This window comes from Pleurodeles waltl, chromosome 7 (assembly GCF_031143425.1).
Source record: "Pleurodeles waltl isolate 20211129_DDA chromosome 7, aPleWal1.hap1.20221129, whole genome shotgun sequence".
In the NCBI taxonomy this organism is placed as follows: domain Eukaryota; kingdom Metazoa; phylum Chordata; class Amphibia; order Caudata; family Salamandridae; genus Pleurodeles; species Pleurodeles waltl.
The window spans coordinates 709200624-709228499 of record NC_090446.1 but is presented as its reverse complement, the minus strand read 5'-3'; the positions used below and the strand labels follow the sequence as shown (position 1 = coordinate 709228499).

The 27876-nt window shown below is 42.8% G+C and overlaps 1 protein-coding gene across 7 annotated transcripts in view; it reads left to right on the top strand.

Annotated features, from left to right (window-relative positions):
• Window positions 1–25700, top strand: part of P4HA2 (prolyl 4-hydroxylase subunit alpha 2) — a 229491-nt gene extending 203791 nt beyond the window's left edge. For all 7 annotated transcript variants that reach the window (XR_011205596.1, XM_069244745.1, XM_069244746.1 and 4 more), the window contains 3 exons: window positions 94–162; window positions 2400–2496; window positions 22827–25700. Coding sequence is in view for 6 of the 7 variants with exons in the window: in XM_069244745.1 (XP_069100846.1) it covers window positions 94–162; window positions 2400–2496; window positions 22827–22897 (237 nt within the window). In the remaining variant the exon portion in view is untranslated. The remainder of the gene's footprint in view (window positions 1–93; window positions 163–2399; window positions 2497–22826) is intronic.
• Window positions 25701–27876: the final 2176 nt, after the last annotated feature.

Genomic DNA, 27876 nt, shown 5'->3' with positions numbered 1-27876 from the left:
ATAATGTTGCTTTACCACCTTTGGAAACATTCCTTTTTGTGTTTGCTCTTTTCGTTGTTTACATTGGTATCATGTACATGTTTCCATTTATAGATGAGCGATGTGCAAGCTGGAGGTGCCACAGTGTTTCCAGACTTTGGGGCTGCCATTTGGCCCAAAAAGGTAATGCAGTGTTTTTTATTCTTCAAAGGGGGCTCAGCTCTTGATTATGTTAGCATTACATTACATTATACATTACATTATCTTACATGATGGCTCCTTATGTTTCTACATATTCTTGACATTTTATGATCTTCATCACATATGAGTGCTATCGGGCAGAGCCTCTTGCTTTGTTAAGACATAACTTTAAAGAGGAGTAGTTGTCAAGCCAGTTTAATCCTAATGTCCAACTTGCAGGCATTCATTTAATATCTGGTAAAACAAACAGAAGAATCTCAACGATGCTGGTCTGTAAGTGACATCCCCAATAGGAATATCTATTTCTTAAAGTGGGGAACCTCAAAAGCAACAAAACAAAATGATGGAATTAACTTTAATAATTGACGTTTTTCATTCCTCAATAAAACAATGAGTGAACACTAATTCATTTGAGTGGTTTCAATGTGTTTTTTGATTAACAAAATGACAGGAGCTGTGTTTATAATTGTGTTCTAATAAAAACCCAAGCATTGTCCCTTGTTTGTTCAAAGGCCACAGATAGGTCAATATAAAACATGGTTTTGGGAACATATGCTTTGTGTCTGTGGACTTAGGAAAATTATAAATTCTCACAGTAGGGATGAGACATCTAGGGGGTCATTCTGACTTTGACGGGTGGCGGAGGCCGCCCGCCAAAGTCCTGCTGTCAGAATACCGCTGCGCGGTCAAAAGACCACCGCGGTAATTCTGAGTTTCGCGCTGGGCGGGCGACCGCCAGAAGGCCGCCCGCCCGCCCAGCGGGAAACCCCCTTCCACGAGGATGCCGGCTCCGAATGGAGCCGGCGGAGTGGAAAGGGTGCGACGGGTGCAGTTGCACCCGTCGCGATTTTCAGTGTCTGCTATGCAGGCACTGAAAATCTTGGTGGGGCCCTGTTAGGGGGCCCCTGCAGTGCCCATGCCATTGGCATGGGCACTGCAGGGGCCCCCAGGGGCCCCACGACACCCGTTACCGCCAGCCAGGTTCTGGCGGTCAAAACCGCCAGAACCAGGCTGGGGGTAAGGGGGTCGGAATCCCCATGGCGGCGCTGCCTGCAGCGCCGGCATGGAGGATTCCTCAGGCCAGGGGAAAACCGGCGGGAAACCACCGGTTTCCCTTTTCTGACCGCGGCTTTACCGCCGCGGTCAGAATTGGCCTGGATGCACCGCCAGCCTGTTGGCGGTGCATCCAGGGTCGGAATGACCCCCCTAGTGTGGTGTGATATACAAAGTCCAAGGTAATTCTACCACCCACAATGATCTAGATGACACAGGATAAGATTTCTATCTCTTTGTAAGAACTGAATTGATTTACAGATTCTTGAAGTTGGGGTTGGTCTACCCATCAAAGTTCCATTAGGAAATCTCCCATTTCTCAATCAATCAATCAGTCAATCAAATATATGTATAGCGCGGCTTGTCACCCTTGCTGGTATCCAGGTATTCTATTTATTTTTATGCCATGTTTATCTTTCTGAGTTTTTAATTTTCTGACATAGGTTGTCAACTGTTTGAATGAAAATGTTTGTAAGATACAGTCAGTCAACAGTTATCCATTCCATAGCATTAACAATCTGTGTATCAGTTTCAGGTTGTGGGTGTATCTCACATTTTGGGTAGGTTACATTAACTGCTAAAATAAATTGGTTGGTTAATTCACCTGCTGTCAAGATGTGTGTGACTACCCCAGGGTACACTGCCTTAATCTTTATGGTTTAGCTGCAATATTTGTTACTATAAATGCCACAATATAGCTAGCTAGCTGATGTATGCCATATTTCAGCCTCTCACCCTTACACTGCTTCCTTATGTTGTCTGATATATTTTCCAGGCTGTCAGTGATTTCTTCAGTAAAGTCCTATACTTTCCAGAAAGCTTGAAATAACCTGCTTGGTTCTCAATCTAGTTAAACAACTACAGGCCTGATTACGATCTTGGAGGACAGGAACTCCATCACAAATGAGACGGATATCCCACCTGCCATATTACAATCCCATTATGTCCACTGGAGATGTAATATGGCATATGGAATATCCGTCACGTTTGTGATGTAGTAATCCATCCCCCAAGATCGTAATCAGGTTCTAGGCCTGTTAATACCATGCAACAAAGAACATCTCTGTTTGTGTGTGAATGCACATGAACTGCGCTTTGAATTTGCCACAAGAAACGATTTCTAACTCTTTAAAAGCATCTCATGGATGATTGACCTGTATTTTCAGGGTACTGCAGTGTTTTGGTATAACCTGTTGAGAAACGGGGAAGGTGATTATAGGACAAGGCATGCAGCTTGCCCGGTACTTGTTGGAAGCAAATGGGGTAAGTACTGACTTTTTACTTCTCAGATGGTTGATACTCCTGCTGCCTTACTGGTTCCCCGTTACATTTTTGGGGCTCAAAGTTAATGCAAATGCAATACTTTGTTTGACTTTGAGTTAATATAAGTTGGATGGGATGCAACTGTTAGCATGGCAGTGGAGACACAAACTATTGTGACTCTGCAGGGGCCTAAACAACATCCAGGCAAAACAGACAACACATAATCTCCATTCTAATGAACAAAAAGAAAGAGATGCTATCCATTTGAAGTGTGAGATTACAAAGAAGGAATGGTGCCCTTGTGAAGAGATCCAGCCCTGAGCGTAAGGAGTGGTAAAGATGGCAGCTCCTGCAGCAGCATGGTTATGGGACCAGGAGCTGCAGACTGAATGGCTGGCATGAGAGTGGACAGTAACAGATAAGGCGGATGACAGTAAGAAAACAGAGAGCCCCTTATTTGGAGAATGCACAAAAATGAAAGTGAGCTCAGGGTGGCAACCTGACACTGTTCCCAGGCAGTTGCAGAGTACAGCGACCAATCTCAGAGGCCAAAGCTCTCAACTTGAAAGCGGACAATGTTGATCATCCCCCTTTCCCCATAAAGCACCGGAAAGCAGATAAGGAAAGGTGATGACTGGAGGGTCTCCCCATCCAACATAACGAGAATCCATTTTAAAAGGGAAACTATATTAATACACCAGATGACTGTCAACAATAAACTGCCTGCCCTGCTGCTTTGAAGCTAATAAATCATCAACTTCAACTAAGAACCATACTGCATCATCACATCTCTTTATTCTTTCAGGGTAGTAAAATAGGAACAGAAAATACCCTGGGGAATCAGGCCACAGTTGTAGGAAGCAGCAAGGTGGCAGAACCCACAGTGAGCTTAACAAGCCTACAGGTGAAAGGCTAAAGACACTCCCAGCTATCTGCAACAACCTTGTTCTGGGAAGCTTAAATCAATAGCCTGATGAATAGAGATAAGCGGAAAAATAACAAAAGGAATTACGCATCCCGCCTAGAAGAAGGGTGACTCCAGAGGAGAGCGGAGAGTGGCGGGGTGGTGCTGTACGCAGGCAGCAATGGAACCCAGAGGCACACCTGGAGGCCCTTAGAGTGACCTGCCCCGGGGAGGCAGACAGCGACCGACACCTGGGCAGAGAGCTGAGGCCTGAATGACATAAGAACAATTATACTGAAACCTAGTGACAGTTAAGCCAAACTTTTTAGGTTGAAGTATTTCTGTCACAGATTCATACAAGAAGGCTTGAGGCGAACTAGACCGCATCTGATGTCAAAAGGTGGGCTACCTCTGAAAGACATGTTATAGAGGAGGAATAAGCTTATGTTGGAAATCAATGCCATATGCATTCCCAACCACCTACAGCAGCCAACTCACTGCAGACAGAAAAGGAGCATTGATCCCAGATTCTATTCCACGCCACCTAAGATGTAAAATTAAAATGGTACCCAGCTACTTTACCTTCCCAACTGATTGTTCGCAAATAGTGTAGGGCTCCTGCAAAGTCCCACAGTAGCAGGGGTGGTGTGTAAACTAAACAACATAAGCAAGGCAAGAAGACCATGACCAGGGGTAATCTGATGTCCCGTCTCCTCTTGCTCAAAAGGGACTGAGAGAAAAAATAAAAGCAGATATACTCCAAAACTAAACATTCTTGAATCAGATCTTGGCACTTAGATGGATTTGCTTAAAAATGTTGAGTCTCCGGGGACTAAAACTCGGGAGGTCGAAGCTAAAATTGAGAAACTAGAAAGAAATTAAATGAAGCTCAAAGTATAATTAGTTACACTGCATGCCTATAAAGAAAGTACACTCCTCAAGTGCAAAGACCTGGAAAATAGATCAAGAAGGGATACTATCGAATAGCAGGCTTAGAAGAAGGAGCTGTAGGTACCATCCTGGATCCCTTGATGGAAGGCATTTTCTCAATGATGGAGGCCACCCAGATGTTTTGATAGAGAGAACTCAGAGTGGAGCTTAAACAAATCGGGTAGATGAAGAAACCATGTGAAATACTAGAGAAATACCATAAGTTCATGAAAGAAGAAGTCCTTTTGTTGCAATAAATAAAGGCTGAATCTCCTTCCAAAATAACTCCTGCAGTCTTTTCCAAGACATAGCATCTGCCACATGCATGCATCTTCAGAAGTTCCAGCCAATGATACAGACGTTATGTGTCAGACTCAACACATTTTGAAGAACATATCCTTTCTGCATCACCTTTGATTATCTTCAAAAAACGCACCACCATGTGGAGATCCTTGGCCCAACTGTGGAGGTTCCTTATGGTAAAGTAAAAGAAAAATGATTTTTTTTTATTAAATAAAACAAAATCTAATAAAATATTTTCCTTATGTAAAATAATTGTGTATATTTATTTTAAATATAAAAGAGCTTCAGCACTATTAACTAATTTGAAATGTAATATTTAATTATTGTAAATATATAACTAATTCAATTTAAAACAAATTCTGAAGTTTAAAATAAAAAATAAACCCCCCCCAGCTAAAGTAGAAAAATATATATTTTTATTGTGCATTAATTATTAAAATTGATCCATCGAATTTATGAAAAGTAATATAATTATTTTTTAATACAATATAATGTTACGTGAATTTATAAATGCAGGTTATTATTATATTTTATAATTAAATTACAAATATGTACTATTTGCATAAATTATTTTTAACATTACATTATAATATGTATATGTGTGTCTATTTTAAATAATTTAATTTAAACAAACATTATTTCCTATGGGAGTTTTATTTTAAGTCCCTCTATTTTTTAAAGTGGAAAGGCGTTTCCTTAGTAGTGGTTGGCTATGTGTGGTGCTAGACTTGTAAGGCTCTGAGCTAGAGTACTTTAGTACTGTTTTGTATCCCTTTTTGACTGTAGTAACTATTGAAGTGCAGTTTGTGAATAGCTATGGCTTACTCTTTTGTAGGTGGGTTTACACCCCTCTCTAAACCCCCTTCTTACTTCTCCCTTACCAAACCCTTTATTCGTAAGTATTCCCCTTTTTCCAGCTACTCCCTGTGTCCTGCCCACATTTACTCTTTAAATGTATACCTACATGTGTTAAAACTTCACAGTCGGGGAAGAGCTCTCCGCACGTAAATATATATTAGAGGTGGGAACGTAAATTCCACACCTAGGTTTGTGGCTAGCATTTTGTATTACATTTTGTAGTAGTGCAAAATGCAGTTTATGAACAGGCCCCAATGTGTAAATGTCCTGTAATTTATTGTATATTATAGGACATTAACCCATTGGAGTCAATTCAGACGCTACATTTTGAGTCCTGGAGGCACAGCCCCTTTATAGGTCAACTAAGAGAACCAATGGCTTTGGCCTACAAGAAGAGGTCCATTTCTGGCATTGATCCACATGGAACGGGCATAGCAGTTAGAATGTATTTAGTTTTTTACTCATCAGTGTGTTTCATAGGTTATGTATGGTAAAAGGGAGGAAAGTGTTATATACTTATGATACAAGAACAGACGACACAATAACAGCTGACATAAATTCACAGGAAAACATCCCAAATAACCCTTCAGCACATGTCCCATTCCCTCTTGAAGAATTAAACTCAGACTTCTTTCATTGAACACTAAGGAGCTCAACTTATAAAACAAAAGTATGAAATTGTGGCAGTTTACATGCAAAGTATGCACTGAAATTATTACTCTACAAGAAACACATTTATGTTAACAAGTTGAACACCACATCGAAAACAAATTATATTTGTTGACCTGTCTTTTCTTTGTCAAAATGTAACATAATTTGGTAGCATTGTTTTTTCATAGGTCATTAGGCTTTAAACACACAGCCTGCAAGACCGATAAAGTTGTAGTGTTGGGGCAACTACAGTGGTAATGGGTGACAATAGCTACAGTATATGCCCCTATCACAGTTTAAGATAGCTTTCCTATTTCCTTTTTGAGCCAACTAGGAGACTTTGCTGTTAGAGATACAATCATTACAGGAGATTTCAATGCAGTCTGCGATGATAGTAAAGATAGATCGCATGATTCCTCATTTACCACAAGTAGCAATTCAAGACTTGGGTTTAGAAGATTATTGGTGGGAACAACACCCTAATCAAGTAGATTAAACATTCTTCTCCCAGTCCTATAACTTAGTCGAGAATCAGTTATATCCTAGTTGACAATATGCTGTTGCCAACTGTACTAGACACTGAATAACATTTCCTGACCTTATTCCCATTAAAATAATTTTGACTTAGGATCAACAAAAATCATTCTAGAGGGGATGGATATTCCACCAAGCACTTCTGAGACTGTGTTGAAATAGTAGATACAGGCTCACATTTCTGAACACGTCCAAATGAATCCTTTGCTAGTCACAAACCAAGTATTCACATATGACACCTTACTGGCATTTCAAAGTGTATGTTAGCTCCTATGAAAAGTCTGACACATAAAGGGAGAAACCTCCTGGATGAAGATCTCAAGAGACCATAAAGTTAAACCCTCCAAGATACTACAGTAAAGGTCTATAGTATTGAGAGATAAATTAAATCCCCCAAAAGAAAAAAATAAAGCAGAGATTGCCCTATTATGCCTCAAAACAAATGCCTACAAACTAGAGGAACAAGACTGGGGTATATCTGACCCAACGACTTGGACAGAAAACAGAGAGCAACAATATAGGAAACATTAAACTCCCTTCAGTAAGGAATATTGTAACCGAAGATGAAAATGTCTTCAGAAGTTTCTATCAAACCCTTTACACAAATTAACATTTGATAAAATCCGACCAAATGCACTACATAGTGTCAGTCAACTTACTCAGATTTACCCATGATCAGTGTGAGATTTTAGACTCTACTATTAATTGAGGAGAAAGTAAGGCTTGAAGTCATATATTTCAAAGTACACAAAGACCCAGGCAGCTTTACAGCCACTTTCTACAAGCTGTACGCACTAATATTAACACCTGCCTAACATACCTATGTAATTGTAATGAAAGAGGGGAATGTAAGCCATGTCAGGAGTGAAGCACATATTTCTTTGGCTTCCGGGCCTGGCAAAACACTATGGGCCTGATTACCAGTGTGGAGGTCTATAGTCCACCACACCTGCGGTGGTGGTCTGGACCGCCACCAATACGGCTGTCCGGCTACCATATTACAACCCTGCCGGTCGAGCTGCCTTGAAAGCTCTGCCAGGATCTCAGATCCCGGCGGTCTGGAGGATGGTGGCGATCCTAATCCACCAGGTCAGCTGTGCCCTGGGGATTACGAATCCCTTTGCTGCCAAAAGTTTCATGGCAGTAGCATCCCCATGAAAAGGCTAGTGGAGAACAGGTGCAGGGGGCCCCTGCACTGCCCATGCACTCAGCATGGGTAGTGCAGTGGCCCACCTGGCCAGCACCATCGCAATGTTCCTTGTCTACTTTGCAGACAGTGAACATTGCAAGGGTGCTGGTGCACCCTGTGGGCTAAAACATTGCCGCTGGCTCGATTACAAGCCAGAGACAGTGCTGTAACCTGTTTTCCGTTAGGCCAGTGGTCTTCAAATTAGGGTTCCACCCCCTGACCTAGCAGGAAACACATAATAGCTCTGGCAGGAAGGTCGCCGCATAGGTGACAGCCACCCTTTCGGGAGTTTGGCGGACGGGCTTTCCTGTCCGCCAAACTCGAAATAGGGCCCTATGTAATGTGCCACATACAATCTTATAGAATTGCTTAAGGTTAATGTTAAATGTTATTAAGGTACTGGCAACTACACTAGATAGAGGCTTTACTTCCCAACTTGATACACCGGACCGGTAGGGATTTATCAAGGGCACACAAAAACACAATAACTCACACAGAGTAATCTTCCTGGTCAAACAATGTGGAAGAAAAATATATGTGCAGTCTTGGTATCTCCTGATGCAGAAAACATCTTCAACCGGTTGTATTGGTCCTTCCTAGTCCAACCTCCAAAAGTGTGCATTCTGGTCAGCTTTCATCCCTATGATGTTGGGCATTTACTAGTCCCCAGCGTCAAGAACCAGATTCCCTGGCAGACCATCTAGATCATTAACCCTGAGTAAGGGCATGTGACAGGGTATGCAGAACAAGTAAGAGCAGGTAAGGAATGGGGTAATTTCCTTAAAATATATGGAACACAAGATCACAAAGTTTGCAGACATGTTCCATCTAACCCTGACAGCGCTACACACATATATATCAGAAATGCAAAAAGCCTTTGCTCAGCTTAAAGCTTAGAACCTGCACCTTTCCCTCCCCTACATTGAAGTAGATACTTTGGCACCAGTAGTGCCATTTAGATGGTCTTATAGGTCGATTATATACCTGCTACTAGCTAACTGAATCCCGAGGTCTGCCTAAAGCTAATTTCCCCTTGCTGTTTTTAAATGCTCTGCACAGCAATTGCTCTAAATGGTCACCTGGGTATCTCTCCTGGCAGTGTACAACTAATGCTACAAAAATGAATATTTTACCAAGCTACTATACCTATCTACTCTGAAGGGAATTCTTTACTGGCCTCGGGCAAATAGTAATATAATTTACATGAGCGAGATTATCATATAGGCAACTAAGATCTCCTTAACATAAAGGAGGCCTGGCCCTTCCAGACTTTGTGACCCACCACAGAACCCTGCAGCTCTCAGTCATTGCCACAGACAAACTGACAAACATTGACAGCATGTGGACAGAACAGTTATGGGGCATACTATCTGGGACATGATACTAAAACCAAAATCTGACAAAACTTTTAATACCACCACAAATGCAAAACTAATGGTATCAGACACTGTAACTAAGAACTACAGTGTGACAGCCTTCCTTCCCCACACACCCCAATACACCATAATGAGCATTCACCTTAACATTCGAGCCTGGTTCAATTCAATAAATTGAAATTAGGCAGCTACCTCACTAAGATTTGTTAAACGCACAGATATTTTCTTCTTTGAAACATTTAAAACACTACTACGTCTAGATGAAACAGAATGATATAACTATATGCAAATTCAACATTTGGAAATGCGCCCACATATCGTAGAGGCCACTACCAGAGAGGTTCTGTTGATTGAAAAATAAGTGAAGCCAGCAGGTGAAACTTGCATTTCTACCCTGTAAGGTATTTATTAAATGCATTGCCACCACCCTTCTTTCATCATAAGACTCATTGGATTGACCTAATGTGAGTTGGAGTGGGGAATGACCAATGGAGTTTTCCCCAGAAAAGCACTCAAAACATTCATGGCGTGATTGCCTTCACATCTAGCCTTATTAGAATTTATTCCTTGCCACAATGAAAACAGTACTACCATATACTATTCTATCCACTCCTGCTTTTGGTCTAGCAAACAATATCAGACCATTTGATAATGTGGAAAATACAGAGAACAGCACTTTCACTCTGGTACCTCGGCAATGAAACATATTAACAGTGGAGCGACTCTGAAACTTGTTGATGGTTAATTACAGAGGTTTTGAAGCAATGTGCTGTCCACTGGTGGATTACCTTTGTAAGGGTATCCCTGAAGTTTCCTGTCCACCAGCCCTCAATTAATTTGTTACTAGCGGAGACAGGATCAACAACTGCCTCTTAGACTGCAATGCTTTAATGAAGAACTTGGAAGGAATTGTTTGGTAATTGTCCTACTTTTAAACTTCTCAAATGAGACAAACCTTACCTGTGCTTATAACTATTGGCTGGTGAGAATTGTGTTTAAGCTTTAACCCTTTGTCAAATTTGTTCATAGAAGAGAGGAAGGGTTTCGGGAGGGAAGGACAGGAGGATAACTTGATCATTGATTAAACTGTGTTATATATTTATATATCTATATTTGTTATAGTATACAATTTTAAAACTTTGGAAACTCCTATAAAAACGATACAATACTAAAATAAAATTATTAAAAATTAATAAAATGTGATCCATCCCTCACAAACTGCTTTAAACAAAGGTAGATTCAATTTGGACAATATTAGAAGTTTGAGCCATGCCATCAAAAATCAAACATTTAATACCCTGCATGTGCCATAGCTTTGGGTGCAGGAAAGGCATTCTACAAGGTATCCTGGACCTTTTTGTGTACAGTTCTTAATAACGTTCAACCTTGGGGCATCTTTAATTAAAATGATATCTATGATGAGCCTGCAGCCAAAGTAAGAATCAACGGCCACTTATCCTATAGCTTTAACCTTCATCAGAGTACGAGACATGGCTGTCCTCTTTCTCTCCTACTCTTCCTTCTATCTGTGGAGCCACTGCATATCAGCTTAAGAGAAAATAAAAACATCTCGGGCATCCCCTCAGTTGACGGTCCTGGAAATGTTGCTGCATACACAGACGACATTCTGATTTTTACAGATTAGGTAGGGGCGGCCATCTGAACTATCTTTTTTTTAAAACAGATTTTATTGAAATTTGGTTCAAATACATTCTGCTTCTAAAATTGGCATACCTCTACAATCGTATAGTTGTTATCATATCAATCAGCGTTTTTAAGCAACCCTCAATAATTGCAACTATTGTATGGTATGCAAACATTGGTGTCGACCCAGTAGGAACATATCATCCACCCCACATTTCCTGGCCAGGTAGTCTGTGTGATGTTTCTGTCTGCGGATATTTCGGATTCTCTGCTCTCTCTTTAGGCCGAACCACAATGTGACTTCACGGGCCTTTAGTGTTAAGATAAACCTTCCTCTTGTCGGTGAATTAGCATGGAATGTAGAGTGATGCCATTTAACTCCCACTTGCCCCCCGCCGCTCCACCAGCCCCAAACAATGGTCCATTCAATTCTAGACGCGCCCATGTATGTGTTATGCTATTATGCTCTTTAGGGTTCCTGAGTCTTGAAGTAAATAAGCAACTCGTCCCATGGTCAGCCTGCTTTCCCTGTTGTGTGTGTAATGTTGTCTCATGCGGTGGGTGATGATGTGGTCTCATTAGCTTCTATAAGGGGTGTCCTAGTCTCTTCCTGCAGTGTTGCAACTATGTGTTCCCAAGCGCCAGTTATCTCTGGGGAGCCCCTGCCTTGTCTTAGTTCCCGTTTTAACACTAGGCTTTCGTATTCTGCCCAGCGCTCGAGTTCCCTCTTCTAGCATTGGAGATTGTGACCTAACGGTCTCTTCCAGTTCTTTGTTATCTCTCTCTTGGCCAAAGTATCTGCGAGTTCTTGTAATTTACTAGTGGCTTTGTTCTTGTGTGTGTGAGGGAACCAATGCAGCAGACAAGGGTCTGGTGTGCAAAAGGTTTCGCGCTCTATGAACTCTGCCATGTAGGACGTCACCGCCCTCCATTAAGTGGCTAAGTGCGAACAGGCCCACATCATGTGGATAAAGTCCTCTGCTTCTTCCCCACAGCAGGGACACTACGCGTCTGTTACCCGGAGGTGGTCGTGAAGCTGTTTCTTAGTGAGATATGCTCTGTGTATTACGTAAAAATGTATAAGTTGAAACCTAGTGTTTCTAGAGACCTTCGGCGCCCTCTCCAGTATCTGTCCCTAGGCCTTTTCTGGTATTGGGATCCCCAAATCAGTTTCACATTTTTCTCGCAGGTCCACCAGTGGGCGCATTACTCCCCTACAGATTGCCCTATAAAACCCGTTTATGTCTCTATGTGTGCCATCTGAGGTCATCATATAGTTGCTGGTCTTGTGAGGTCCGGGCTCCACGTCTCCCATCTGCCAATGGGCGCCAGTGGCGTGGGTGATTGCTTGGTACAGCAGGAAGTGACCCCACAGTAGGTCATACTCCTGTCGGAAGTCTTCGAATGGCATCAGGTTGCCATCCCTGTACAGGTCCCCCATTCGCGTGGCCCCTGCCTCCTCCCAAGTCGCCAAGTTCCCCCACTCGCCTGCACGAGGCAGCCATTTAAGCCATATTATTGGTATCTCAGGCGTGTAGGGCGTGCTTGTGCCTATCTTCTGTAGGCACCGTTTCCAACATCGGCGAAGGACCTGTATCTCTGGGGCGGTCAATTGGTCCAGTCCAGCGAACCTAAAGAGAAAGCTAGCCAGCTTGGAGAGGGATGGAGTCGCCGTGACCTCCCCACCTGTTCGGGCTCTGCACTCTACCGTCCACCGGGTTAGCTACTTCAACTGGGCCGCCAGGTAATATGATTAGAACTCTGGGACCGCTAGGCTCCCCTCCGCACGCAGTCTTTTCAGAGTGGCAAGTGCCACCCGGTATCTCCCAGCTCCCTATATGAACGCCGTAATCAAGGAGTCCAATTCCCTGAAAAGTGCAATAGGGACCCAAATTGGTAAGACCACAAAATAGTACAAGAGTCTTGGCAGCGCCACCATCTTTATAAGTGCTATTCTCCCGGCAACGGATAGTGGAAGTGACTGCCAGAAGCCCAGATTGGATTTCAATGCCCTAATGGCGCTTCCTATATTACCTTCTAGGATATCCACCCTAGCATGGTAAACCTTGACTCCCAGGTAGGACATGCATCGGGCTCCCAGGAGACATGCCCTAGCTCCTCAGGCGGGTCTCTGTTCGCAGAAACGGGTACAGATAAGATTTCTGCCAGTTCACCTGTAGCCCTGCTAATTGGTCGAATTGTGCCAAAAGTCCTTGGGCTCCCTTTATCTCAGGCCCTTTGTCTCGTAAGAACAGAAGTAGATCGTCCGCGTACACCACTATTTTGTGATGTTGATCCTTGTACTCAAGTCCCTGATACCAAGTAGCAGTTCGTGCTTGGGTAGCTAATGGTTCCATTGCCAATGCAAATAATAAGGGTGAGAGTGGGCAACCCTGCCTTGCTCTGAGATTGTGACCGCTGTTCTGACTCGTGCTTTAGGGTCCGTGTACAGTAGTTTCGTCCAATTAATAAATCCCTCACCCAGTCCCATATGCTCTAGAACTGCGTATAAGTATTCACACTCTAAACTGTTGAATGCCTTTTCTATATCTACTGCTAGAATAGTCACAGTTCTTTTGTGTGGAATGTCAGCTACCAGTATACGGATAGCTTGCCAGATATTCTGAGCTGTGTTCCGGGTGGGGATGAACCCTGCCTGGTCTGTGTGGACCAAGCGGGTCATATATGGGAGCAACCTTGTCGCTAGTATGCGACTTAGGATCTTGTAGTCCGAGTTCGGCATGGACAGTGGCCTGTAGACTCTGCTATCATAAGCCAGCTTGCTGGGTTTTGCAGTGGAATTATCAGAGCTTCCCTTGTGGAATCTGGGAAGCATTTCACCTCCCGAACCTTGCTGTGTAACTGCGCCAGTTTAGGGGCCAGTTCTACTATGTATGCGGCATAGAATTCTATTGGGAATCCATCCGTACCTGGTGTTTTTCTCCTCGCCAGGCCCTTAATGGCTTCTCTGATTTCTGTTTCCTCTATTTTGCCTCCCAAAGCGGGCTTCTCTGCTTCATCAAGGAACTGGCGCGGAACATGCCTAAGGAATGCTTGTATGTCTTCCCCTTCCCTGTGTGTGAGGCTTGTGTAGATTGTGGTGCAGTGTTCAATTAAATTACGATTAATCTCGTCCTGCATGTATAATCTGCACCCTGTGGGAGTAATGATCTCTACTATGGGGGCCCCTCTTTTTGCAGGATTGGCAGTGAACAGTGGACCCGTTTTATCCCTCTCCGCATGAGCCCTTATCATGTAATTTTTATAGTCGAAACACCGGACCCTCTCAGTGTGCTCTGCTACCCTCTCTCTGGCCTCGCTCACCTCCCCCTGTAGCTCAGGGTGTTCCGGTCTTTGTTTTTCTAATGTACGTTGCTCGGCTTCTGCCGTCTCTATTTCTCGTAGGAGTGTCGTCTTCCGAATTCCCATTTATGCAGCTATGCATCTTCCTCGAACTACTACTTTAAATGCGACACATTATCTGGGGAGATGGGGCAGTAGCCACGTTCTCCTCGAAATAGTGTTTGATGTGTCCCCGTATTTGGAAGGCTGGGTCTTATAGGGACTCAGGTTTTAGGTGCCAAATTGGTATACGTGTGTTAGTTTTTTCCCAGGTCAAATAGAGAAGAACAGGATTGTAGTCAGATATTGTTATACTTCTCTGACTTGAGTATGTACCTCAGGTGTGTAGAGAAAGGTGTCCAAGCGTACATGCAAATCGTGCACCGCAGAGAAGAAGGAGTAATCCCTGGTGCTTGGATTGAGGTGTCTCCAGGAGTCCAGCAGTCGCCATTCAGTCTGCAACTCCTGGAGTTTTTTAGCCATAGTGTTCACTGGTGAGTCCCTTAGCAGGGGTGGGACCTGTCTAGTTCGGGGTTGGCTACACAATTAAAATTCTCCCCCCCCGATCAACACCGCATGAAGCAGATGAGGGGCCAGGGTGCTCGAGAGGTGATCTAGAAATGCGCTCTGATCTGTGTTCGGTGCATATACTTTTAAAAGAGCGATGTCTCATCCCCCCAACCGGCCAGTGACCACAACATAGCACCCATTAGGATCCAGAAGTGTGCTGGTCATTTGAAATGGGACTCCCGCTCTAATCCATATCTGGGTGCCCCGCACATACGCAGAGTAGGTTGTGTAGTATATTTGACCCCTCCGCCTCCTCTGCAGCGCCGCCCCCTCCGCTACTGTCAAGTGTATCTCCTGCAGCATCACTATTTGGGCCCCCCCTCCTCTGCACATAGGAGTATACCTTATTGTTTAGCCATATTATGCATGCTTCTGACGATCCAGGAGACCACTTTATAATGCTGCAAGTCCCCCGTGAGGAACCAATGTTACAAGTTTGCTCTTGTGCACCCACTTGCTGTGCATGGGACTTATAAATGCAGTGTTTTCCTTCAGGACTTCTTGTCGGGTGGTGCCGCGGTCAGGTTCCCTCAAAACATCAAATAACAAACTGCCCTACCCCAGGACAGGTGACAGAACAACCCCCCTATCCAAACTAGTTATAAACAAATGTTGTTTCTTATGGGGTGTGTGAGATTAGATCTACAGCTGTGTAAAGCTCTCAGCTCCAGGCCCCACCCCGTCCGGTCCCTTCAGTCCTCGGAGTCCCATATCTCATCATGTCTTGGACTCTTTGCAGCAGGTTCCTCCATGTAAGTGCCAGTTCATTGCCATGATAGCAAATAATGTCATCAGACGTCCCTGGTGTCACCACCGGCATTTCCACACTCAGTGCTGCCAAACTCTTGTTGTCACCCCTGATTGAGGGACTGGTCTCTCCTCTGCTTAACGATGCCACAGCAGCAGTAGCGCGTTGCCTCTCCCTTTGGGCTTCCTCCAAGGAGGGTGCCACTCCTCTCCATCGGGGTCCTCTGGATCGCCATTGTCTGCTCTTGGGTCTAGTTCTTCGGGGCACACTTGTACCTCCGGGCCCTTCTCGTTCATCTAGCCATTCTCTCGCCTCTTGTGGTGTTCGAAAGAATCTTGCCCCTCGTCCCTCTGCCACCCTCCGTGTGGCAGGGAATAGCATGGCGTATGGAAGATTTAATATTCGTAACTGTTTTTTGATCTCCAGGAAAGTGGCTCTTTCTTTTTGCACCTCACGGGAGAAGTCAGGAAAAATTCTGACTATATTGTTCTCCACTTTTAATACTTTGCTTTTCCTGGCTTGGGCCAGGATGTGGTTGCAGTCTTTGTAATGCAGTAGTCGGGTTACTACCGGCCGTGGCGGTGCCCCAGGGGGGGACAACCTTGCTGGTACTCTATGTGCTCTCTCGAAAGCGAAAAACCACGATAGGCCCCCTGGTGCGACTTCAGTGCCTATCCAGTTCTCCAAGTATTTAGTCAAGTCTTTACGTTCAGCTTTCTCAGGCAGCCCCACTATGTGGATATTGTTTCTTCTTGATCTATTTTCGGCATCTCTTGCGCGGGCCATTAGGGTCTCCACTTGCTTCTCCAGAATGGACATCCGGTGTCCGACTGCTGACATTGCTGGTTTGAGCTTCTCCCTGTCCCGCTCTGTCGCGTCGTAGCAAGCCCAGGCGTCGTTGGTCCTCTCGTAGCAAGCCCAAGTCTGATGCCAGTGTATCTGTCTTAGACTTCAAAATCTCCCTGGAGGGCATGGTGGCTTGTAGTATGTTTCCCAGAGAGGGGCCCCTCGCTAGGCCCCCCGCCAGGTTACTCATAGATGCTGGTTGCGCAGTGCTAGTGTGCAATGAGGCAGGGCAGTCGGGCTGCAACCTGGTGTCTCCATCCATGTCCCTCTTCTTATTGGGTTTACCCATTTTCAGCAGCTCGCCTCCACCCCGCCGTAGTTCTGGGCTATCTTGCGCTCTGTTCTTCTGGGGTACTCTTGCTGAGGGGGTGTACGTCATCGCTGTTAGAGCCCAGCATGCGGGCCCCGTCCGCCTCCCCTCAGGCCCGGCTGATTCTCTCCTGCTGTGGCCCCACCAGAGTCCCCGTGGGTGGGGGAGGGTCCCGCCGCGTCACACCACTCACTGCACTCACTCCTCTCGCCTGGTGAGGAGGGGGGTAACTGGACCACCAAGGCTCCTGTCTTGACTCTCAACCGTCTTCCCACAGACAGGTTGCTTTTTGCCACTGCCGTTGTGGGGGTGAGGGGCCACTCGTCTCGCCCCCCTCCGTCTCCTCAGTGGGTTAGGGGCTGCGAGCTCGGCAGCCCCAGTCAGCAGCTCCCCGCCCTGCTCACACTCAGAAGAGGGCGGGTTCATTAAACGTATCCACCTGGGCCCGGTGTACCTTAAATGGTTCGGGGCAACCTCTCCGAGACATCGCCCGTCTGGTTCAAGGGCCACGCCCCCCGGTCCGGCCCAGCGTCGCAAGCTCCTTTGCTCGTTCATCTCATCGGCGGGCTGGGAACGCCCTTGATCCCTGGTCGCGCCTGCCATTTTACGAGCGAGCGGCTCCAGACTCCTCTCCTCTGTGGCCTGCTTCTGCGCCCCTCCGCCGTGCCTCTGTGCCTTTTTCCTTGGTGCCACCCCCCCCCCTCTGGACTTTGGGGGGGTTATGGCTACTGGAGCTCCAGGGCCATTTTGCCAGGATAAGTGCGGACAGGAAGTCCTGGGACAGAGCTCCTCGCATCTGCTCCTCGCTCCATGGGCTCTAGGCCACGCCCCTCGGCCATCTGAGCTTTCTTAACAGTGTTAAACGATTAAGTCAAGATCTTGAGCTAGAAGCTCATTTAAGAAAAAAACAAGATCCTACTTCTGAATCATCACTGTAACAGTTCAGTCGTTAATAAATCTGGTGTCTAGTGAGAGTTTAAATTAAAAGAATAAAATATTTAGGCGCATGGTTTGAATGTGACCTTGATGTTCCATCAACTATAATGAGAAGGAAACTCACACAAAGATCAAAGATTTTCTAGAAAGTTGGTCAATCAGATTTATTACTTAGTGGGAGCCATATAGCAACAATCAAAATAGTGATCTCTCCTCTCATTAAATTCCTCATAAGAATGTCTCCTATCTCAGTCTCTGAAGAGTTCTTAATAGTCTCCCACACCAATGAATTCCTATAGCTATAAAAAAAACAAGAATTGCCCTTAAGAAATTAAGGTTACCAAAACCACTGGGTGGCTATAACCTCCCAAAGTACAGTAGATACCAAACAACATATGTAGCTAAACGCTGTATATATTGGATTACTACCGCACCCTACTATCTACAAATATGGATATCAACAGAGCAGAAACGTATTTCCTCTCTTAACCTCACCTCCATAATTATATTGAAGAAAATTAGGGCCAGATGTACCAAAGGATTTTACCCATTCTGTGTCTATGGGAAAAAGCTTTCGTACATATGGCCCTTAGTGCAGAACATTCCTCTGTAAATTCTCCAGGCATCACACAAGCATTCCACAAAGTAGACAATTTGCTGCATGTAAAAATGAAACAATCCAAACAAGCCTCCCTATGACAAAATCAATAGTAACGTTATTCTTAACATTAACTAGGTAGAGAAAGGGCTCCCTAGCATCAAATACTAGGATGTACCCTAAAATCCTCTTCCCTTTTCAATAATAAGATACAAATTGGGCCTGGACCACATTGATTTCTATCAATTCCTAAATATTAAAGCTATACTATCGAAACACAAACCCACTGAGGAGCCAGACCGTCAGGCTTTATTCACCAAATTTGCAAGAGGGGGACATGTTGCATCCAAAGTTTATTCATTACTTTGTCCTAAAACATAAAAACTGACAGAACCCCCAAAAGAAATGGTTTCAAATGCTAAATAACAATACTAATTCCACCTCCAATGATATAGGCTGACAGGATCTAAATTACCAAAAGGCACAATTCCCCACCCCTAGCGCAAAGCAGACTTCGTAATTCTCATATGGCCACTGGACGTCCTTTAAACTCCTTAAGTGAATCTAATTAACGCTGACCATTGCTGTAAAAAAGAAAAGGTGACCTCAAACATATGCTACTGCACTGTGAATCTTCAAAAACCTTTTGGAAAGAAGATAGTATTATCATCTCACAAATGTTACATGTAGAATGGGCCCCTGACCTCGCTCCCATTGCACTAGAGACTATCCCTCTTGTAGCCACCCAGATAATTTTTGAATAACAGTTTCTCTTAATTGACATACTCATAATGGTTGGCCTCAAAGCTAACCTTTCCAAGTGGAAAGACCTCAATTATCTCTCAGTACCTGGATACAATTTATTAGAGGGGCTTGCAGCTCCCTTAACACTTATATTAGCCTTAATGACAGGAAAAAAAAAAAAAATCTGGGAAAAACTCAACAAATACATTTCCAATCGGAAATCTCCACAGATTATGACACGTACACCATTAACAGCCCCTTTTAACACTACACTTCTACTGTGGCGCACCCTCTTAATAAATTTCCACAATGACTTACGCACTCAACCAATCTCAGAATGCCCTCCTGCCCTCTCCTTTGCCTTTCCCTCATTCCTTACCCTGCATTTTTCCTTTCTTCCCTTTCCCCCTACAGTCTTTCTTCATTCTTATCCTTGTTTTCTTTATTCCTCTCTCTTTATGCACTGTCTTCACACAACTTTAGCCATGGGGTTTCATTTAATATCCACATTGCAAGTTACCAATGTAAAACTGTTTCTCCATATTATATATTCATACATATATTTATTTGCCTGCCCCTTGCCATCATACTACTATATTTTCTAAAATCAACGAAAATATACTTGAAATAAAATTAAAATAAAAATGTGTCTGCAAATGTCCCTGAACATTTCACTTTGTCACTTCAATGTACATCAGATCCATGGCCCAAGTTGAGTGAGTGTATTTGATCTGGGCTCATACTTACCCTTTCGGTATAGGGGTCTATTTAGTGGGACAGGAACTCCCTGTCCAACAAAGTTTTTGTCAGGCTACAGGGAGCATGATCCCTAGTGATGCAGCGGGCACATCTCAGGTGTGAGTTTTACCAGGATTTGACGATCAGTATCTAATTGAGAGACTTGAAATGTCTCTAGCACATAGTTTCTCTTGCTAGTTTCTTTATGCTGCATGTGTTGTATATTAAAAGCATTTTGTTTTTTTGTTTATGGAACAACCCTGTCTCAGGTTTTACTTGTAGGCCGCCTTCAATAAAAGTAATTGATGTAAAGTTTTCGCATAGTTTAATTTGAAATAATTTGTTGTATTTGTTCAGCAGTAATTGAAAGGAAAAGGTAGTCTAGAGCAGAACAAAATTCTTTAAACTTTTGTAAGCTTCCGATTGTATGTAGCTGTATCCTCCAAAATTATAAAGGAGTCACGAAATGTACGAAAATAGGTTTAGCATATATTTTCAAGGTACGTAGATGTTGTGTTAGGAACATTAAATGTATTGTTACCCATATGTACAATACTTTGGTGGTTGATATTCTGGCTACTTTATTTTGTAGCAAAATAATTTTGTACTAGATAATCTGGTTTACAGCCAGGTGTGGCTTTTCCAATCTAATGGTATTTCGAGTTGTAGAATTTAGCAGGCACTGCGGAGTTTAGAGCTCCGTTTTTACTGCCCTTTGTAACACTTTCAATGATGTGTATCCCCTTATAACACATGGGGTTCTGCAGTCCCTGTTTAAAAACTTTCTTCAAATTTCTGTATAACAGGCAATTTATGACACACCCAGTCACCTATTAAAAAGAAATAACGTAGCCGTTTAACAGTAATAACCAACTACATTTGAGTTCTGACTTAACAATATCTGCTGCCAGGACCAGCAACTGAGGGGAAAGGCAGGTCAGTTCATGAAGCATACTTAAAACAGCTGTTTTAAGAAGAAAAAGGAAACGTGGCTTTTCTTTACTCTGCTCTGTCTTTCTAGCTGTACATATAATTCTAGAAAAGTTAAAATATTTCTGCAAGTTTCTACACGTTCAGAGCTAATAGGCCTTTTGTTTAAAAAAACTGGCTTCCATTAAATTGATTCTGATATCTTTTTGCAACAAATATATAGCTTTTTTGATGTTTCAATTCTGCACTAGAGATTCCGCTTTTATTCTTCATGTTTAGAAAGATACTTTCCCTTTCGCATGAAAGAGCTATGCACCAGTCATCTAAGTGGTTTGCAGGAAAGGTAATGGCGTAACCATATATTATAACAAATAAAGTACTGTTGCCATACATTATAAGGCTATTGCAAGTTACCTCGGAGCTGCATAACCTTATTAAGGAACTCGGCCTTCAGTCTTGTTCGTTTATATAGTCATGGAACTCCTCGGTGGCATGCAGTATCCTTATAATGTATGGCCGGGTTATCTTATTCCTTATGTTATTTCAGAGAAGTTCTCGTACTAGTGCATTATTAAAGCAGAGCAGCAAGTGTTTTCTCTTTATACCAAACCTTTGAACCTGGCTGCAGCATGACATTGGAACAGTTATAAAGCCAATTAGACATTTTGAAAATTGGAACAAAAGGACCCCACTAAATGTTGCTTTTACAAACCATGTTGTATAACTGAAAACATGGTTGTGTGTTTCACCCAGTGATGCGCTTGTTGTGCAATGGCAAGTTCTCACTAATTAAACATCTGAAACTCTCCAAAAGTCTATGTTTCATGGAAATTGATGATTAAGTAACAGGTGTTTTTATCTCTAAGGTCATGCGTATATGAGCACAGATTTATTATTTTCTGATCTTATTAGAAATGCGGAGACACAAATTTCAGAGGTACAGCAGAAATTGTTTGTAATTCTTTATTTTTTGTCCTTGAAGTCTGAGATAATTAAGAACAGCACCTTGTATTTCCATATAGCACTTATTACTGCGGTTTTGACATTTCAAATAGCTGTAAATAAGAGGGGCTAGAGTTAACCAACTCATTAGTGCGCTTAACAGCCTGACGAGGGTAAGGGGTTGAAATTGCTCTTTTAGGACTCAAGGTTGTGACTGACACGTTACACATAGCCCTCAATAGCTAGTGCTTAACTCACCGAGATAGCATATTAGCGATGTAGATTCCTTGCACAATTTTTAGACTTGTATAAGCAAACCATTTGTGACCCCTGCGGTACTACATAGAATTTCCGCCCTAAGCTTAAAGCCTAAAGGCATACTACTGGTAGATTCTTCACTTGAACTCCTGCATCACTGCACTACTCCATGCAGTCATCATATGACCCGTCTTGGGCGCCTGCACCCAGTCCACACTAGCTTCCCTATCCCGTCCCCAATACTACTCCCACTCACTGCCAAGCTTTCCTCCCTGCTGCTAACCTAGTGCTCTGCACACCAACTGCTGATCGCTATCTTCCACTGTACGACTCCCGCACCCCCACCCACACCCCCCCATACCTGTGCTGTTACCCTGTCCAGTGCGTTATAAATTTGGGGGCATGGAAGAGTGTGAATTGTCATACATTTAGGAGTGTGATTGCTAGTACTGTCATTGGCAGCACTGGCAGGCTCAATGGGTGGATCAAGCTGCAGTGGCCTCCTGAAAAGGGCACTGACACTTTTTTTTATAAATTAAGAACTGCTTAGCAACTTGATTCTTGCCTCAGCTCTCTGACTCTAATCCAACCTCATTTATGCTGCTTGCATGCTCCAGTGCTCTGCCCTCTCTAGATTTCCGCCTGGAACTTTTCATTTTTCAGTTTTCACCCTCTTTCCCCATCCATGATGTACTAAATCTCCCAGTACCCTGTTTAGCAGTGTATTGGTTTTCAGCTATTCAGATCCACATACATGCATACTGTAAAGTATTCACATAAACCACTACAGCACTCACACTAATGGTCACGAAGAATGGGACCTGTGTGCCACAAGAATACGGTATGGAAGGTCTTCAATTGGTGCTGAGAATGTGAAAAATAAAAGCTAACAGGTTAAGTTTTTTGCCTTAGAAAAAACATGGAGCTAGTTTTAAAATTTTGAGTATTTCCCATGATTAACACCTGTATTTTTCCACAGTTTCGAACAAGTGGTTCCATGAACGAGGACAGGAGTTCTTGAGACCATGCGGATTGACAGAAGTTGACTGATGAACGCCTCTTCTCAATAGTACTTTGGATTGTTCCCAAAGATCTTCCAGTTAACCCCTGGCACCTACTCATTTTAAGTCCTTGAAGACTCCAAGGCCAATGGATGTACAATTTTTTAAGTGTCTTCTTTGATTTGTTTCGCTCAGTACCTTCTCATTTTGGAGAAGCGCAGATAGAGTCGGGAGGCTGGTGCAAATGCAGTATATGAAATAGACAGGGTTATTACAGTAGAGAGGTACTTAGTAATCCAATGACTTTCCCTTCTGGTGCATTGCAATAAGGACTTTCTTTATAAACAAAAACAATCACATTTTATAGGCCTGTTAGACAAAATTTAACAAACGTATATTTCTTACAAATGCTGTTTTCTTAGTGATTCCAGTTGGGCACTGAAAGCTTAATTCATAATACTAATTGCACTAGAGGTAGATATGTGTGAACATTCAGAAGTAAGTTGCATAACTCTTTTTTTCACCTGCAGATCACCAGTGCTTCTCTGACCCATCTGGCGAGTTGTGCAGTATCTTGTGTGAGATCAGTTGATGTACTCATCCACAATTCCTAGATGGCTTGTGTTTTTTGCATAGAACTGCATACAATAGGGGCAACTGTGTTGACATATTTTGCAAAGATCAAGTTCTGAGAAGTTATAGTGCATAATTGTAGGCAATGTTAAACTCTTTCACATCCCTGGATGGATTCAGTTTTATAATGTCCTAATGTGGTCACCTAGCAATAGCACTAATTCACAACTTTAATTGACACACCATCCGAAATAGTAAATTGTTAACAGTGCCTGCCATTCTGAAATACATTCTTGGAAAAATATTCTTTCCAATTTGATTTTTGACTATGCACATGTCTCATGTCTCTTGAAATCCCAACAGGCCCTCCCTTTTCTGTTCTGGAGTAATCTGTAATGCTCATCTTCTGATAATGAGTAATAATAAAGATATGGATTTGCAGCATAAATATTTTCTGGGTTCACATGCTGGGCATTATTGTGTCATCTAGTGGTTTGGTCTGGAATATTTCCCTTGTGGCCATAGTCCTTTTTCTCCTTCCTCTTTTTTCCCCCGTTGGACATCAACATGTCCACCATTTGGTGCTTTGCCCAGCCTCCTGTGATGTCATAAGTCCTCTCCTTATGCTGTTTCCACGGTGGCCATTTTCAGATTCTTTTTGGTCTGCTCTTTTGTGTTCTGGAGTAATCTGTAATGCTCATCTTCTGTTAATGAGCAATAATGAAGATATGGTTATTTTTCTGGTGTATCTTTCTGTATTTGGGAACTTGATACTTCAGTTTCGTCATCATAGCTAATGAAAGACGTTTTGTGTCTTTTATAGCTCTCATGCTCCAAGTGTTAAAATGTTTTCATATTAATATTTTTGTGATATCACACATCGCTATAAATGCCACCCCCATCAATTTTAGAAATAACTCTAGTGACACTTCTACAGCTCTGAAACGTTGCATAGCAGACCAACAGCAAATAGATTCTACTTACCAAACAGTTTTTTTCAAATATTAACAATACATTAGAGATCTTTTCAGAGCTTAGGAAAAATAACTGTATTTATGTTTATATGTCTTTACAGTCAACAGTCTGTGCTTTAAAAAAGCAGCTATCCAGAAGTAACCTATTACAGAGTTAATGTCTCACCAGCTTTCAGTTGAATGCACTGTTACTTATGAAGTGGATCTAGTAATAAAATTGTACGCTTCTTTAAGACTTCAAATTGTTTGGATTGCACAATCGAAGAGTAAGAGAAATATTGCCTTATATTAAAAGAAATAGTTAAATGATTTACTGTACTGTATTTGGTGCTAAACTTTTATTGTACTGTTGATTTTTAATATGCCATGTGTGATGATAATGGAGTCAGTAGGACAGACGACCAGTGCTTTCTGGGTGAGGCCTGTTATTGTAGTTCTCTTTGACCTAGAAATCCTCTGATAGCAAGGTGGTGCCTCAAAAGAAGATAACAATAAATACACAAGTCACCACATAATACTCTTTCACTGCAAAGATCACAGAGCTAATGCAATAGGTTGGTCCTTGTCAGTAGTGATTCTGGCCTTGAACCTAGGAATATACATGTGCATACCTAGGACCTGATTCACAAAGGTCAATTTACACTTTTGGTCTAAGTTTAGACCAAAAGTCTAAGTTTACAACTTTTTGGTATTCTGTAAGTTACGCCCGCATTCGAGGCTAGGATCCGCCCGAGTGTGGAAGTTCCACTCCGGGTGCGCAGAGTACGCTGGGGGTGCTGAGTGAAACCTCCGCACTCGGGATAGAGGTTCCGCCCCACGTGCGGAGATTCCACCACGAGTGCAGAGGTAAAGATACTACTCGTCCCTTACCTTTGTGAATACTGAAAAGTTGTAAACTTAGACTTTTGGTCTCAATTTAGACCAAACGTCTAAGTTTACCTTTGTGAATCAGGCCCCTAGTGCGCTAATTACAAGTCAATGAGGAGCTCTTCCTCCTTTGGTACAGAATATAAACATCCGAGGTGTTTGGTCTTGGTTTCTGTTGCCCCTGACTATGCAAAGTATTGTACTTTCTCCAGTGGAAAAGAATTGGTTGTTTGATGAGCTCCTAGTGTCGACTTAACAGTGGCACACATTATTCCTTGATTCCATCAAAAGTAGATTTGGTTTATGAATCTGGATGCTGGGAGAACAATGTGAACTTTCCAAAGTATGAAGTACAATTGTTGTAAAGTACTGCCAACTATTAATGTGAAATTAATTTTATATCTTGATGATTGATTAAAACTGACTGGGTCAAAAAGGTTATTGGTCTCGTTTTGTGTCTTAGATTGATCTTATTCCCTTGCATATGAACTTTGGAACAAAACAAATAAGTATGCTTGTATAGGACACTGCAACAGAATGACCGAAAGTGGTGCTAGGGTGGTCGCCAGACATTTATTTGTGAGACTACTGAGTCGTGTCAAAGGACGTCAGTGTGATATTTATCCAGTGGCCTCAACATCCATGTGTGGTTCTTCTCATATTCAAGAAACATTAACAAAGCCAATAGATCTAGCCTTTAGTACATTACATTTTTTTATGTCTATGTTTTGCAAGCACATGCAACAGAAATTAAAATTAAAGTTTGTAAAAGTAAAAATGTAGCTGTATAATAAGGCTGGCATATGCTTGCAAAGGAAAATGTCAGTGAAGTGTGGTGCACGACATATCAGTCGAGCTGCAGCCCAGCAAGCAAGTGGCCCCTTATTACAATGCAGATAGCTGCCAAGAACCTGTTAAAGTACTGGACCAGGAGCCCTGACACTGATCCACTCTTATAGCATCATGCTGTATGTGTTGATGAGCAGAAGCAAAATAGGAAATACACTTGAAGAGGCCAATAGATGAAGAGGGTGACCAAAATCCCCTCTAGGTATTATTTTTTGTTTATGATTTTTTTAAATGTATGAGGCTGGCACATCAACTAAACCCATTGCTAGACCTAATCTCAAGCTCCAACTCCTCTTGGAAACAGCATCCTTTCAAAGAGTCCCACATTGAAAAGATTCTGAGGACTATTCAAGTAACCACCAGTCTCCAGGGTCTGGTTACTCAAGGAGGTGTCATGTGTATAATAGTCCCAGCGTGGAGTCTTGTAGAACCCAAGGGGGTTATTACAACTTTGGAGGAGGTGTTAATCCATCCCAAATGTGACGGATATACCCCCAGCCGTATTACGAGTTCCATAGGATATAATGGACTCGTAATATGGCTGGTGGTATATCCGTCACTTTACCGTCACTTTTGGGACGGATTAACACCTCCTCCAAAGTTGTAATAACCCCCAAGTGTTTTCAAGTTCTTTGAAACCAAGAGCTTTCAGGTTATTTGAAACCTAGGTTAGAAGCCTCTGTGTCAGTCACAGTGTAGCAGCTTGTAATGTAGTACTGTTTGTTTCTAGTGGGGCACTTTTATTGTCTCAAACAATTGTTAGAACTCTTTTCTCAGTACAAATTCTGAATCAGAAAGCACTCTCCGATTAATCTTTATTTCAGACTGAGCCATAGTTTAAAAATTGAATATATCTTAATAAAGAGAAGCACACTTGGCTCCTCAAAGAAGACAGAGAGTAGTTACGTTTCAAAATCACAAATGTCTATTAAAGGATTAGCAAAGTTACAAAGTCAATCATCAAACTAATTGTAACCTATAATCAATACTTGAATGCAAGTCATAGTCCTAAAGCAAAGGCAACCGATTATAAATTTGGCTCAAAAGAAAAGTCAAGTTAGATCAGTTCTCCCATAATTAGAGCACCCTACTCTGCTATATCAGGGGAAAGGTCTACTAAGAAGTGAGGAAAGGATTTTACAGTAAAGGGAAGTCAAAGGGCATCTGCTCTTAAAGCATCAGAATCTCTGTCTACATTGCACTAGTTAAAATCACACATTTCCTAACACTTGATACACCTACCAAGGGACGAGGGTCGAATCAGGTTAAGGCACAAACTGATAACTAAGGGCCAGATGCAGGAAACAATTAGCGAGTCGCAAACGGCAAAAATTGCCGTTTGCGACTCGCTATTCGCGTTTTCCAATGCAGAAATGCATATTGCGAGTCGGTACCGACTCGCAATATGCATTTCAGAATCGCAAATAGGAAGGGGTGTTCCCTTCCTATTTGCGATTCTGTGTGGTATGCAATACCATTTGCGACCATGGGACCCCTTCCACTTTGTGAATGGACCCACAAATATTTTTTCAGGGTAGGTAATGGTCCAGGGGACCACTACCTGCCCTGAAAAAAACCCGAAACTAAAGGTTTCGGATTTTTTTTTAAGTGCAGCTTGTTTTCCTTTAAGGAAAACGGGCTACACTTAAAAAAAAAAAAAACTGCTTTATTTAAAGCAGTCACGAACATGGAGGTCTGCTGACGACAGCAGGCCTCCATGTTTGCGAGTGCCTAGACTCGCTATGGGGCCGCAATTAGCGACCCA